The 14,680-nt window shown below is 38.8% G+C and overlaps 1 protein-coding gene across 2 annotated transcripts; it reads left to right on the top strand.

Annotated features, from left to right (window-relative positions):
• Positions 1-507: 507 nt before the first annotated feature.
• Positions 508-14,072, top strand: zgc:91944 (uncharacterized protein LOC436941 homolog). 2 transcript variants are annotated; one of them, XM_026929914.3, is made up of 11 exons: positions 508-755; positions 1,254-1,365; positions 3,649-4,060; positions 4,963-5,048; positions 7,069-7,179; positions 7,988-8,113; positions 8,319-8,472; positions 10,013-10,095; positions 10,247-10,342; positions 10,975-11,096; positions 12,672-14,072. In XM_026929914.3, exons 2-11 carry the CDS (start codon positions 1,287-1,289, stop codon positions 12,813-12,815), a joined length of 1,413 nt encoding a protein of 470 aa, XP_026785715.3. In that variant the 5' UTR covers positions 508-755; positions 1,254-1,286; the 3' UTR covers positions 12,816-14,072. The 2 variants fall into 2 exon arrangements, with proteins under 2 accessions (XP_026785715.3, XP_026785717.3); XM_026929916.3 differs by lacking the exon at positions 7,988-8,113.
• The last annotated feature ends 608 nt before the right edge of the window (positions 14,073-14,680 follow it).

A 14,680-nucleotide genomic window follows, 5' to 3' on the forward strand; every position in this document is an offset into this window, starting at 1 on the left:
AGGTACAATAGATATAGCTTTGTAGGTACCACATCAGTGAGAAGGAAAGTTTAGATCCCATTTTCTGAGAGTGTACATCAGGTTTTCAGGTTTTATACACTCTCAGAAATAAAGGTGAACTTTTCCTCGTCACTATAAGGTGGTGCCATGAAGGATGAATCTTGTACCTTAGCGTGTGTCTTTCACTTGGGAAGGCGCATGTTGTGTATCTTTAATCACCTTTTAGTGACATTAGAGGGAGATCAGTGATCCATTTATGCACACTAAATTATTTCTGAAGGTACATTAGATAGTCACGTTTCCATGTGAAAGATATAAAATATATCTAAAATACAAAACTAAAATACAAAAGATGTACTCTTGGTACCACACTGCTGACAAGAAAAATAAAAAATGCAAAAACTCAGAATCTTAATATTTTTAAATAAAGGCTATAAAAGATGCACAGGTCTGTGTGGAAACAGTTTTATTTGTGAGCTCTGGTTAATACAGTGTAGCGAAAGTTCCTCTGTCCTCCTGGTGGAATCACAAGCACTTCCTGTATGAAGTTCGCTGCGGGTGAGAGGTCAGTCCACGCTGAGACGGCTCGTGCACCGAGCCACACACCACTGCAGCATCCCGGGACAATGTGACCCTTCCCGGATCACCTTCACTAGCCAAGCGCAGCTGGGCCGAGCTGAAAGCCGGGGGACAGCGGAGTCACCCAACCAGTCCGGCTGCACACACGAGCCGCGGCAGCACGGCGAGGAGGCGAGGTGAGTGTGCACGGCGTTAGCTCGCATTGCTAACGCTTCCAACACTTCTGGCACTTCTTCAGCTATTCATCAGAGCTTTGCTGCCATTTCGCGTGCGTCCGCAATCCTTAAAAAAAAAGTATGTCGGAAAGCCGTGGCGGTTTATTTCTATAGACTTCGACAGTAGTTTGCAATATTAACGCTTCCAGCCTTGTCATGTGTGCTGCCGTGATGTTGAGTGATTTCCCTGCACTATAAGAGATTATAACAAACGCGCACAGAAAGCAACAACATTTCAGCTCGTGCCTGGAAAAAAAAAAAAAAAAAACGCTTAGCCGCTCGTTTGCTAAAGCTAACCACCCGCTTCCCGAGCTGCAGCAGCGCCCGCGCACAGCACGCACGAGCCGCGCGGACAAGCGCCATGACTGCGGTTTGTTCCGTTGTGCATTTCACTGGGCTTCACTTCTCATAGCTGCGAGCTGTGCTGTCCAGGCTGACTGAGTAGCGTGATGTTTGCAGGCGTTGCCCCCGAGCCCCGGTGCTGAGTGGATCATGCGCCAGTGGAGTCTCCGCGCTGTGGCTCCGCGCGCTGAGCCGCTCCCCACGGGCCGCGTGTCACCGCAACTCTCAGGTAAAGAAACCGCACTTTACATTTCACACGCTTCCATTACAGTCCATTATAGCCTCCAGTTATTGCGCAACATGGCGGCTTTGACCACAGTTAGAGTGTAAATCAGAGCTTCACAAAGCTTTTGGAGCTGTTTAACTATAGAAATTTCACAGACACTACCCCCCCCCCCCCCCCCTTCCCCACCCCCCAAGAGTAGATTTTTTTTGTGAAACTAATACACTATATGGTCAAAAGTATGTGGACACTTAACCATGATACCCATATGTACTTGTTGAGCATCTTATTAAAAAAAAAAAATGCATGGCATTAATGTGGAGTTATTCCCACCTTTCCTGTTAGATTAACCTCCATTCTTCTGGGAAGGCTTTCCACTAGATTTTGGAGCGTGGCTGTAGGGATTTGTGATCATTCAGCTACAAGAGCATTTAGTGATGTTGGGTGAGGAGGTCTGGGGTGCAGTCGGTGTTCCAGTTCATCCCAGCAGGACACTCGAGTTCTTCTACATTAAGAGAGATTTCCTTGGAGATTAGCCACGTCTTCATGGAGCTCGCTTTGTGCACAGGGGCACTGTTATGCTGGAACAGGTTTGGGCCACTTAGTTCCAGTGAAGAGAAATCGTAATGCTACAGACGTTCTAGATACACGCGTGCCGCCGACTTTGTGGCAAAGGTTTGGGGAATGCTCACATACGCGGGTCATGATCAGGCTCCCGCATACCTTTGACCGTATAGTGTGTTTAAATATTAGGCTCACTATTGAAATATGTACAATAATAATCTGGCTCTTTATTTATGGAGCTATAGAGCTTTTTCAATTCCTGAAACTTCCACCAACAGAATACATTAGGTCCAAGTCGAGCTTACTTTTGAAAAATGACTTGTTTTTAAGACATTGGGGTTTTAAACCTATTCAATTCCAGTGACCAGTCAAACATGTTCATAACTATAATTACACATTAATAAATATAGTAGCTTTGAAAGTGATGGCTTTCCTGCAAAAAAAAAAAAAAAATCACAGACCCCCCCCCCGGGCTATGCTTCATGGACCCCACTGCATATTTTTTTAGTACGCCTAAATAGTACCCATTAATACGCCTTAATAATTTTAATACCCATTAATAATTTTATAGTACCCATTAATACGCCTCAGGGCAGTTGTTGGGGTCCGCTAATAAACAAAATACATGTAAATTAAATTCAGACTTATGCAGACATTACAGTCTGAATCAGTGACAGCTAGTGGTGATATTAGATCTCTAATATCTATCAGCAGCCGGACAATTCCAGTATTAGGGTTGAGCAATGCATTATTTCACAAGGCTTTATTGATGGCATGTTAAGAATGATGTGGAACAAATTATTACACACACTCACACACTGGATTAAGGGCAGATATAGTCACGATTTCTTATTTCTCATGTCTGTAATGCTCTATTGGCTTCATTCTGTGTTTCCTGAATACTAAAGATGGTAAACAGACTAGTTGTAACCCTTTCGTTTGAACCCAAAACACTAAATTTATGGTTCTGTCATCTGTTTTTTATCTATCTACTTTTTGTTTCTCCTACAAACACATTTTAGGGGAAAAAAGGATGATAGTGTAAATAATCTACCTTGTTCGCACTCATTACACCAGTGACTATTTTATGACTTGTTGTGAATGTGTCAGATAAGCAGGATGAAAAATGTAAGCACAAATGAAGATGAACTCTAGGGGGTGTGTCACTGACCTGATATGACTGTCACTGGTGGGCTTCATAAATCTATAGTCTGAACTAGAATGAAATCAGCCCCAGCCTCGCTTCTTCATACCATTCCGTGCTGTTGTACTTGGGTCGACAAAAATCCCAAATATTCCTTTTTCAGATCGTTTTTTATTTGTTAGCGCCAAATAATCTGATATGTACGATGTAAACAGCTGATCTGATGTGAATCTTATATTGATGTATTTTTTTATGTTAAGACACAGGGGCTTAGCCCATTTATACGAGATGCCCCTGCACTTAATCTTAAATGAGAGAATGCCTCACCAGAGCTGTTCTTATGTAATTTCCCTTCACTAGGTAAGAAATGGAGCAATATAATAAAAAGTCAATGGTTGCAGTGGTGTGTCCAGGTTTTTAGAAATGATGTGGTGAAATGAGTGCAAGAGCACACAAAAAGCACATTTCTGAGGTTACTGGAATGTAGATATCTTTTCTTTCTGTGATCGATGTATAGTCCTTTTGTTATACTCATAAATTCAATTACAGCTACAGAAAGATTAACTGGGCTCTTCTCACAGATGCCAGGATGGAGTGCTGTGATGTGGAACCACGCTACACGATCGAGCAGATCGACCTGCTTCAGCGCCTCAGGCTATCAGGCTTGACCAAACCTCAGATCCTCCAGGCCCTGGAGTCTCTAGAGAGACTGGATCCAGAGCATCGCTCGCCTTTCTGTGACAATCACTCAGCCCCGCCTAGGGCTCCTACCTCTGCAGCTCCGGCTGCACCTTCTTCCTCATCCTCCTCATCATCTTCTCTCACCTCAGCTACCACACAGACTCCGGTTCTAGATGCTGCACTGTCCCCCAGCAACAGTTACGATGCCTCGTCCCCACCCCTGTACCCACCCGGCGGAGTTCAGAGGTCGTTCGCTTATGACCTGGCAGAAGAGGATTGGGATCTGGAAGAGAAGGTGGAGGAGTACATGAGGTATAAGACTGTATCATATCATCTTGTTTTGCTGGTATTATCTTGTTTTTTTCCGAAGGCTAGCAGGAATGGGTGATTAATATAACCCCGAACGATGGCAGAAAATGTCCCTGGAGCGGCCGTGTAATTTTCAGAGAGTTGTAGGCTTTTCTAAAGTGGGTCAGGTGGCGTGGGAGGGAGACAGCTGGCTTTAATAAGAAGTTTTGCAGCTCTTAAAATGTGTTCGAGTGGTGCTGTTTCCTTTGGTATGTAGGATGAATTTCTGACTATATTAACTGTGAGAATGTAAACAATGTTCATCTCTATTTCCTTTTTACCACAAATAGTACTGTTTGTTTGTACTATTTTAGTGATTGGACTAGTCGTTTCAGTGTACAAATTGTAGCAATGTATAAATTGTAGCAGCTGCTAAAACCCTTAAAAAGTTGGTAAGGTCCTTAAAAAGCTGAATCGGAATGACTATTTAGTGTGTAATATGACATGAAGAATTCGCACAATCCTCAGGGACTTGCACTATTTTCTAAAATTTCATTATATACTCTTATACCACCGCAGTGTCGAATTCTTGATCCTGATTGGTCAAAAGGTTTTGATACATTTTCTATAATGGCAGATCTGCCAGCTGTGTCAGCTGTAACCAAATCACAGGTTTATATTAATGCACTTGTTTTAATATGTTATTCTTTCTCTAATATATCATGTATGTTATTTAATCTGTTATCATCTATTGTTCCACAATCTTAGCCTGGTAAATGGATTAAGCATGGTATTATTTAATGAATAAAAATGCATAATCATTGCTATGGTGAAGCTTTCTGTAAGGAGATGTTTATTTAACAGGAGAAGTCAGCACTTCGTAACATTCAGTAAGTTTTTATATGATGCGTGTGTATGGGTTTTAGGAGGGACAGTAACCTGGTAAAGGAGGAGATCAAGGCTTTCCTCAATAACAGGAGGATCTCTCAGGCTATTGTCGGCCAAGTTACAGGTACTCAGCCCAACTTCATACTATGGCCATTATTCATCAGAGATGAGTAGAACTGACCACCGGTTTGAGCTTTTGGAATAACGTATGAACAAATCTGCGTCTAATTCTTGAACCTGTCATAAAACATCAAAATGAGCTGTGTTTTAGCACAAATGATAAATCAGCTTCAGCTGTTTGGATGCAAGCTTCCTCCCGCTAGTCCTTTATTTACGTCATGCATGCAATATGCCCCGATTTACCTTCATATAGATCTAATTTACATGAAACACTTCCTAATTAGTGCAGCTGTTGCAGCAGTAATCCAACAGGAAAGCACTCAGCAGACTACAGTTATCCAATATCTGAGGAAAGAAGTAAACTATGCATGGAAAAATTCATTACAGTGAAGCTGGAAAAAAAATTTAAATAAAATAAATCCAACTGTTAATAGACTTTCAACAGAGGCAATGAAATTAACGGTGTTATTTAGGTGACTGTAGACAGTTATGGAAGCGTGCTGTGTTTTTCATAAAGTTGTTTAAAATCATGTAGAAACTGAACCATTTTCCATCTTCACCTGCGGGTAGTTAAGTGAACTTTATTTATTGCAACATTTTTATTCATGTTGGGACTCGTTAGGCCTGATTCAGCAGAAGACAGCTTTAAAGCTTAAATTTGAAAAGCTTAAAGCTTTTTAAAGATTAAACATTTAAAGCTTAAATCCTCATTTATAAATACAGCCGAGCCAAGTTTACAATCATGATCAAATAAACAAATCCTTATTTCAACAAAATATTGAATGAAATTAATTTGAATGAATTAAAAACGAATAAAAGCACATCTGGTGCATCGTAGTTTTAGATATGGAATTAATTTATACGCACTCAGACCTGATGTGATTTTGATTGTACAGATACACCAAAAGATTAAGTTGATGAATAAGGAAACTGAGCGTGGAATTTGTGTACACTCATTTTACAATCAGATTCGACCATCTCCAAATTTGATGAATAAGGTGATGCCAATATCTTTAATATCATTTTAAAGAAAATATTTCACTGTTGATTTGCATGGAAAGGAAGTTCCTGTCTATGAATAATGTGCATTATCTGTTTGTTTGCTCACTGAACAAGGAGCTCGTTCAGGACATTCTTACACTAGGCTTTTAGGAATTTGTATGTCTTTTTAAATCTGAGTAAAACCAGTGTTGGGACATGCAACTCAGTCTTACCTGTCAAACTGGATTTATTTGTGTTATCTTAATTCATGTGTACAGCTTATGTAATGTTTTTCTAAAAACACAAGGTCACTTTAAAATTATAATAACATTTCATGTGTTTCTTCAATCAGTGTCTGTGCTTCTCAGTGTTAAATATTTGCTACAAGAACAACTTGGATGAAAATCTGAAAAGGCAGGTCAGGGCAGGGCCATGCAGTTTATTTACATATGTACAATATTTAAGGAAAACTTCACAAATTGTAGCACCTAGCTTGTATGCAGCCGATATAATGGCATAGACTACCCTTTTTATTTTTTGTTGGTAGATGGAGGTATGCATCTTAAACTTTGTCCTGCTATTTATCATTTAACCCAAAAGAAACAGCTACGACGTACACTAAAATTTACTAATACTTCAACAATTCCAAAGTAATATCCCATAATGGCTTATAGTAATGGTTAAGCTCAAAGGGTAATTATTTTCTGTTGTTGTTAGGCAGTGGGCTTAAAAATAGCCTGAATATTTTATCTCCAGCTTATTGGCTTATAGCAGGGAGGTTCTTGATGAGGATTGCTTGCTATTAGCAAGGTAGCAGTATGATACATAGATTAAATTCTACCATCCTGTCAGAGATTTTCCTTAAATAGCCCGAGTGTCTCAGATGCCATACCACTGACACGTGTGAAAAATGCTGTGCAGTTGCCTGCCTAGTCTTGTGAAATCACACTTGACCTTGGGATATTTATGATATATCTGGTAGGTAGACTGTCTAGAAGCCTATTAGGGCTGTGTTCCTTTATTTACACATGTTTTTTTTGTAGGTATCAGTCAAAGCTACATCTCCCAGTGGTTGCTTCAGCAGGGCCTGGAGATGAGCGACTCCAAGCGCCGGGCTTTTTACCGCTGGTATCTGCTGGAGCGGAACAGTCCGGGTGAGCACGGCTTCTAAGTCTTAGATACATGTAGTTTCTAGCATGAGGTGAAAGTATTTCTGGAGGAAACAGTCATTGCATTAGATTTTGTGTTCATCCACTTACCATCCACTTTCTTTTACACTTCCTTTCCACATGGTCCTCCAGGGCTTGTAATTCAGTATGGTTTCTAAAGCAGGCCTTATGAATCTATAAAAAGTCTTTTCAATTATGGATTGAAATGAAACCAGCTGATTTCATTTGCCATCATTTATATTATTGAGTTAATGTTGGGTTTGGCAAAGCCTATAGATGTGCATGACTGTTTGGGAAATGAACTTAAGAGCCTGTCACCCAGCCAAAACAGTCATCTACTCACATTAATACAGTAAAAGTGACAGAGGTTAAAGGGCTGACAAAGTAATGCAGAGTTTGGATGAAACCCTCCTTTTAGGACTTTTAGCTCTCCTCAGCTTCCTGTAGATCCCCAGAACTAGACTGTGCATTGTACCTCTTAGTCCTGATCCTGGGCCTGGAACTTGCTGGTTTTCGTCTTGTCCATACACCACCTAACTCTACTAACAGAGCTCTGAGCATGTCGCTTTGTAATCCTCTGCAGTGCTGCAGTATTGAGCATGTCTCTGCACACTTAATCCCCTGCATTAAAAACATCTTAATGCAACTCGTAATAAATCTGGTAGAACGTCGGTTTTCTCTGCAGGTTTTAACTGAGTGATATGGTTGTATTCGTCTATGAATGAGACGTTGTTGGACTTTGGAAGCGACCTTAGTTAACATCCAGTTTTCTGATTGCCCAAATGGCTTAAAGGGTTCAGATGGACTGAAAACCAGCATGCTCAGGGCCCCAGGAGCAGGACTGACACCCCCTGGAGTAGACAGAGAGAACTACTGATGCACCTGCTCCCTTGGTACTCTGCACAGCAGGCCCAGCCAGGTAACTGCCATGAACCTAGCTGCTGTAGTTACAGCTGGATGATAGGCAATGCATGACCCAGACAGCACTCCTTTCACATTTTTCATAAAAAGATTTATCATACTATAAAATGCATCATCCATATGTAAAGTCTGTCTAAGAGACATTAGTAAGAAGGAAGTGCTGTTTTAGTTTCATGACTCATGTCTGTGTTATGTATGCGAAGGTGCTACTTTGTCCATGCGCTCGCTGGTCAAAGAGGAACCTGACTGGAGGGTTGCAGGTTGCCCTGGTGACAGGGCGGCTGTGGGCGGGCCTTTCAGACTGAGGAGGGGCAGCCGTTTCACCTGGAGGAAAGAGTGCCAGTCGATCATGGAAAGGTGAGCCATTTACAGAGAGGCTTTGTGGCAAAGGGTCCAGATAAAAATATGGCAGCTGCAGTTACAGAGGCTTGGACACGCTTTTTTTTTTTCTTTATAAAAGTTTAACATTTCTAACAGTCCGTGGTAGCCTTAGATCCTTACAAATCACCTGCCTAAATTCTTGTCTGTCACTGGAGTAGTTATGCTTTGAGCACGATTGTTCATTTAGACCATCAGTGCCTACAATTCTGCCTGCAGAATGAAATTTGACACATTAATTTGACGGCATTATTTGACAAATAAAACTTAATTGATTGAATCAACAATAAGCTAAACTTATTAAGTAAACATTGATTTACAAAAAATGCTCATAACTCTGATTTTAATCATACCATGAATTTCTCAAATTAAGCAATCTTTCACAGGAAGATCAATGTGAATTTATCACAGGCACACAAGCATTTTTAAATGACCAGTAAACACACAGCGAAATAGTATTTCACTGAAGACCCACTAGAGGGCACAAGACACATGCTGATGACTATGCAACACATTATAGGCAATCTTTTTTGCATAGATAGTGAAATGAGATCCTTTCAAAATGGCTTTATAGGGTTAAGATGCTGGTACTGTTTTAAGCTATGGAAGAAATGAAGGTACATCAGAAAGCAAGTGAACGATCATCAATTACATCTATAAAAATAAAATAAGAATAAACAATTACCGTTAATGGACTGGTTTCTTTGCTGTACTAACCCTTATTACTAACAGGGTTTAACATTATGTTATTGTAGGCCATGACTTTTTTGTGCAAGCACAAGGATTTTTTTTTTCTAAGGTAGACACCCCTATAAACTGTAATGGAACAGGCCATCAGCTAAAATGCTGTGAATTAAATGCAAATGACAATAGGACACCTGAAGTGATTTTATCCAATGTAAGGTCTGTCCAGCTGATGAGAAAATCAAGTTAATGGTTTTGATACCATTTACGTAATTTTCCCATCAGATGGACAAATGTATGTATATATGTGTGTATATGTATGTGTGTGTGTGTGTGTGTGTGTGTGTGTATATATATATATATATATATATATATATATATATATATATATATATATATATACACATACACACACACACACACACACACTATATATATATATATGTACACACACACACACACTAGATATGTCTTACAGTGGACACTGCATCTAGCAGAACGGTCGTGGTCTGGCTCATTTAACACTATTAGAGGGCTTATGGATACAAGTGTAGTAACTGTCAGGCTTTACTGTAGGTAGAGTTCAATGAATGTCGATAGTTCATGGCCTGTGAAGAAGATGCATGCTTTGTGTGCTTTACATTATAACCAGCTGAATATTCATGGACATATTGACTTAGAAATTGTATATAATAATAATAATAATAATAATTTTAGTTATGAATATTAATCAAATCCAAATGTTACTTTTGGATGTCTGGTGACAAATGTTTCTTCAGGATGAGATGTGTCATTGGTCATTCTTACTAATGATTTGTTGGCTGTCTTCCTTCAGTTTCTTTATAGAGAATCAGTATCCTGATGAAGCCAAACGAGAGGAGATTGCCAATGCCTGCAACTCTGTCATCCAAAAACCAGGTGAGAAATCTTTAACTGTTTCGTCTGCAGATCAATAACATTCCCCTGTTCTGTGCCTCAGTGTGATAGTACTCTACAAATTAAATTAGATTGGATCATACAAATGAAAATGAAATAATCACATTCTTCTGTGTGTGTAATGCTGTTCCAGGGTGCAAACTTTCTGAATTTGAGAGAGTCACTGCTCTGAAGGTGTACAACTGGTTCGCCAATCGCAGGAAGGAGATGAAGAGACGTGCCAACATAGGTGAGATTGCCTGCAACTGATCAGAATCAGAAGGACAATCTTTTGATAATAAATAATTTAATTATTATACCAAAGTGACACGCAGAGATAGAGCTGTTCCTTTAAGTTTTCCGACATGGGAAAGTCCTCAGGATGGAAGACTGTGCAACTTGCAATTTCTCAGTAACATGACAAACTGCATTTTTGTCTTATTAACTTCGAGAGAGAGAGAAAAAAAAACAGATTTTGGTGAAGGAACAATGCATTATAGCTGCTATAACATAGGTGATAACAAAAACTACCTTGTTTTGTGGAGATTCCATAACTTAGCTATAAACGAATACAAAGGTATGATGTCATTCTATAATAAATAAAAATTGTTTGCATTGGAAAATTGCTGTGGTAATAAAACACTTAAAGTAATTAACTTCAGGGTGGTACCAGTAATTCCGCTTCATGACAGGCCACAACATACCACCCTGTCACTGATTATTTTCCTGTAACAGCACACCCCGTTGTGTTTTATTCTTTACATATTACCTAGTAGATGGAAGCAATGGTTAGGGAATATAGTTACTAATGGAAGTAACTATTTTGGTTATTTTTCTCTATTTTTCTCACTCTACCACAACCACCCTATCTCACCTTCTCAGAGGCTGCCATTCTTGAGAGCCATGGCATAGAAGTGCCAAGCCCTAGCTGCCACTCTAATGGTGAAGAGGTTGAGAACCAGGAGTTTGGAGATCAGGTTGTGAATCAGCGATTTCCAGATCAGGTGGGAAATTTACCTAATCCACTGTCAGTGCCCTATTTTAGCAATAATAACTCAAACTGAAAAATATAGCAGAATTGGCAAACTCATGGACTTGAGTGGAACAGAGAATGAAGGGGAGCCCAGGTAGGTGGTACTGGAGGGTGAGAACCACACAGTTGATAGCCAGTTGTGTGTACAAGACTGCTTTTTTTTAATGCCTTATTGTCTAATAAACTTAGTTTTTTCTGTTTCCCAAAATATAAACACATTAGTAATTTAAACTACATTAAACAACATTAATACATCACATGTATGTAATGTATGTGACAAATAAAAAAACCTTGAACCTAAACCACAGCAGCCCTGACCAGAATAAAGCATTTACTGAAATTGAATGAATGAACCTGGCAAATACAAGGGATGTAGCCTTATCTACGTTATTCAAAATAAATGGATGATTTTTCCATGGGTATAGTACTACAGTTCATACAGTATTTAATAAAACAACAACAAGAAAAAAACCCTTCCAGTTTAAGCCACGCCCACTTTAGGTTTAAATCTATAATATAGATACCGATATGGATATTTGAAACACTAAACAGATACACACTGAAATTTCAAGTCCGTCTACTTGACTGGTAAATGTTGCACAAATAAAACAATAAATCAAACCTATATTGTTCCTTTCTTTTATGTAAACTTTACAAATTTGGTTATTTACTTATTTGCCTCATGCTAAGCTTAAATACAAATAAAACATAATTAAAATATGTGTCCAGTTTGTGCAGTTTTCTAAAGGGAATTGGTTAGTAGGCTTTACTGAGCATCTTGGAGAATCTGCCACAGTTCTTCTGGAGACTTTAACTGTCACACCTGCTTCTGTCACTAAAACCTGACAACCTTTATTATTGTTTTTTGTCTGAAAAATGGCGTATTATGTAATATATTGCTTTCTTTACTGATATACAAACATTTTTCTGTAACGTTTAATTTTTTGTTGGAAAAGTAATATTTGTAAATCTAAAATGTTTTTGTGCTGACTCAATAATGCAGAAGTCATAAAATAAACGTCTGTAACACAATTTGTATTTAAAAAAAATTGGGTACCTAAGATTTTTGCACAGTAATGTATTATATACACATTGGGTTTTAGCCACATATTTACATGAATTAATTCAGTAGAGAACTTCAAGCATTTAAGTAATTCTAATAATTCTTTGGTGTAAAAATCACACTCCGTTTTTTCATGATTACTGAACCTCTGAATCACTTTTTTCAGAGCCCATGCAGAGAGTGGTGTTACACAACACGTAGCACTGCACAAGCAACGAAAGGGTGACGTTAATATTTTTGTAATAAAGCAGGATTTTAATTGAAGCCTTTAATTGAAGTCAGGAAAATAAGCATTTTGACATCATAGTTGTGCTAAGAGGGGTCATGAAATGTGGAAATGATGGCCCAAATTTGTGAGCACAATGTGTGTGAAAATGCCACTGAACCAGCAGGAAATACAGATGGATTAAAAAGAGAGTGCAACAAATGAAGTCCATTTGTGGTCGACTATAAAAAAGTGAATGATGTGTTTTTTGTGCTCAGGAAGAGCTTGCTCAGAGAAAAGTGACTGAGCCAGATGGAGCCACACTGCCTGCAGTGGAAGTAGTGCCTCTTCCAAGCCCTGCTGCTCAGCATGTGGATCAGAAGATGGATGATTCAAAAAGGGAGGCTGCTGATGAGGAGTGAGCGAAGGGAGCAGTCTGCTTAATGTTTTAGAGGCTTGAAATTGTGCCGCTTACTGTCCCTCTTCGAGATCTCGGGGGAGGATGTGTGCGTACGGCAAGACACCAAATTGCCTCTAGTGCTAGAGAGGCAATTGTATGTATCTACAGTAATCACGCTTGTAGTAATGGCAATATTTATCTCTATACACTGTATTGTGCATTCCAAGAAGTCTTAATGCATCTTTTAAGAGGAAAAGACAATTATGGTGCAGAATGGTAACCTTCCACCTCATGCTAAAGCCTTTTTTTCCCCATCTTCTCACTATTCTCAAGTGCAACAGTTTGACAATAGAAACCTCATGCAAACAGGAGTAAGGAGTGTGAGACAAACCTGCAGGACAGGTGTTTGGGTATGATGACGGGGTGCACTAAATTTGTGGTGCTAGTATGAATGCAGGAAGGGTGTGTTGAGATTTCCTTAGCCATATGCAATAGTTCTCGAATGAGACTGGAACCTGAACGCCACCATTTACTCAGGTAAAGCTACGTTAGAGAATTGATGGAGAAGCAACCCCATATTCACTCACTATTGCTAATATCACTTCTGAAATGAAGTCTTGGGTATTGTGATTTCATATGTCATGTCTCATGTACACGTCATGTATCATCGTTTATATGTCTCTCTTTTTCCTTTCAATCTTTAATAAGCAAAGCTAAACGTTTTTCTGTAAGTGTGATCTAGCTGTAATAGCGCAGGGTCATGACTTTTCGATCTTTTTATATTTAACCACTACTTAAAGCCTCTCTATACTCAGTCATTTAAGCTATTGTGATCTATGACTGGTGTTTGGGCTCTAAATTGTTCATTTTTAAAAATATTTTTTGCTATGAGCACCATTATTACTTTAATAAGCTAATGCAGTATTATAACAACATGTAATAACTGTAACAGATTTAGAATCTAATGTAAAATGCCTCTTTCCGGTGGATGATCCACTGTTTTCTCCCTGTCTCTTTGAAGCCAAAGGTATGTCCTGGAAATCAGATCATTTACAGAGATGCTTTTTATAAGGTCAGAGGCAAATTAAATAGTCTTTCCCTGGGATACGTTTAAGAGGTGCGTACTGAAATGAAATGTGCTCTGAGCATAGGAAGACTTAAAGCTATGATATTTCAGGCCTCAGCTCTGTATATGAAAACTGGAAGCAGTGTTGCACGCTTTCAAGATTCATTTCTGTCTGCATTTCCCCGATGACCTAAATAAAACCAGTATATAATATCTCAGTGTCATGTTTGAATTTATTGAAACAACCTGCTTGTATGTACACACACATGATTCCTCTCTTGTTCAGGGTACGCATTTGAGTTGTGGTTATGCATGTTTTAATTTTCAAAGCTTGATATATATATATATATATATATATGCAGACAGACAGACAGATAGATGTATACACACACACACACAAAAACAGAGACCTGGGCTTAAATGCTGTTTAGAATTTTACTGAGCAGAGATCAGAGATTTTATATGCCTGAGGTAAAGGACTGAAGATGAAGAAGAAGCTTTTGGCAATGAGAAATTATAATGAAAATTTAAAAAAAAAATTATTATGATAATGTGCATTTTATTTCCAACTAGTAATAGTTTTTTTTCAAATCATTACACTATTTACTAACTCCTATTTGCCAATCAGTGGGGTGTGTATTTATTGACATATTTTGAGCTTTGTATTTGCTGAGTCAAATGTGAAGTACAAAAGCCAAAAGAAAAGTACAAATGTGGGAAGGTCAGAGACACAAACTTTGAAAAAAACACGTAAGCAAATTTGCCATTTCACTTTAAGGACAGAAGTGTAAGGAGCTGTAACCAGTATGATAATGAAAGGT

Source organism: Pangasianodon hypophthalmus, chromosome 23 (assembly GCF_027358585.1).
Source record: "Pangasianodon hypophthalmus isolate fPanHyp1 chromosome 23, fPanHyp1.pri, whole genome shotgun sequence".
In the NCBI taxonomy this organism is placed as follows: domain Eukaryota; kingdom Metazoa; phylum Chordata; class Actinopteri; order Siluriformes; family Pangasiidae; genus Pangasianodon; species Pangasianodon hypophthalmus.

Bases quoted from the DNA above. Each gene is read 5' to 3' on its own strand.
- zgc:91944 (XM_026929914.3), top strand. From the start codon at position 1,287: ATGCGCCAGTGGAGTCTCCGCGCTGTGGCTCCGCGCGCTGAGCCGCTC. The intron at 5,049-7,068 runs GTACTCAGCCCA...TTTTTTTTGTAG, and splicing joins TATTGTCGGCCAAGTTACAG to GTATCAGTCAAAGCTACATC. The intron at 10,343-10,974 runs GTGAGATTGCCT...TCACCTTCTCAG, and splicing joins GAAGAGACGTGCCAACATAG to AGGCTGCCATTCTTGAGAGC.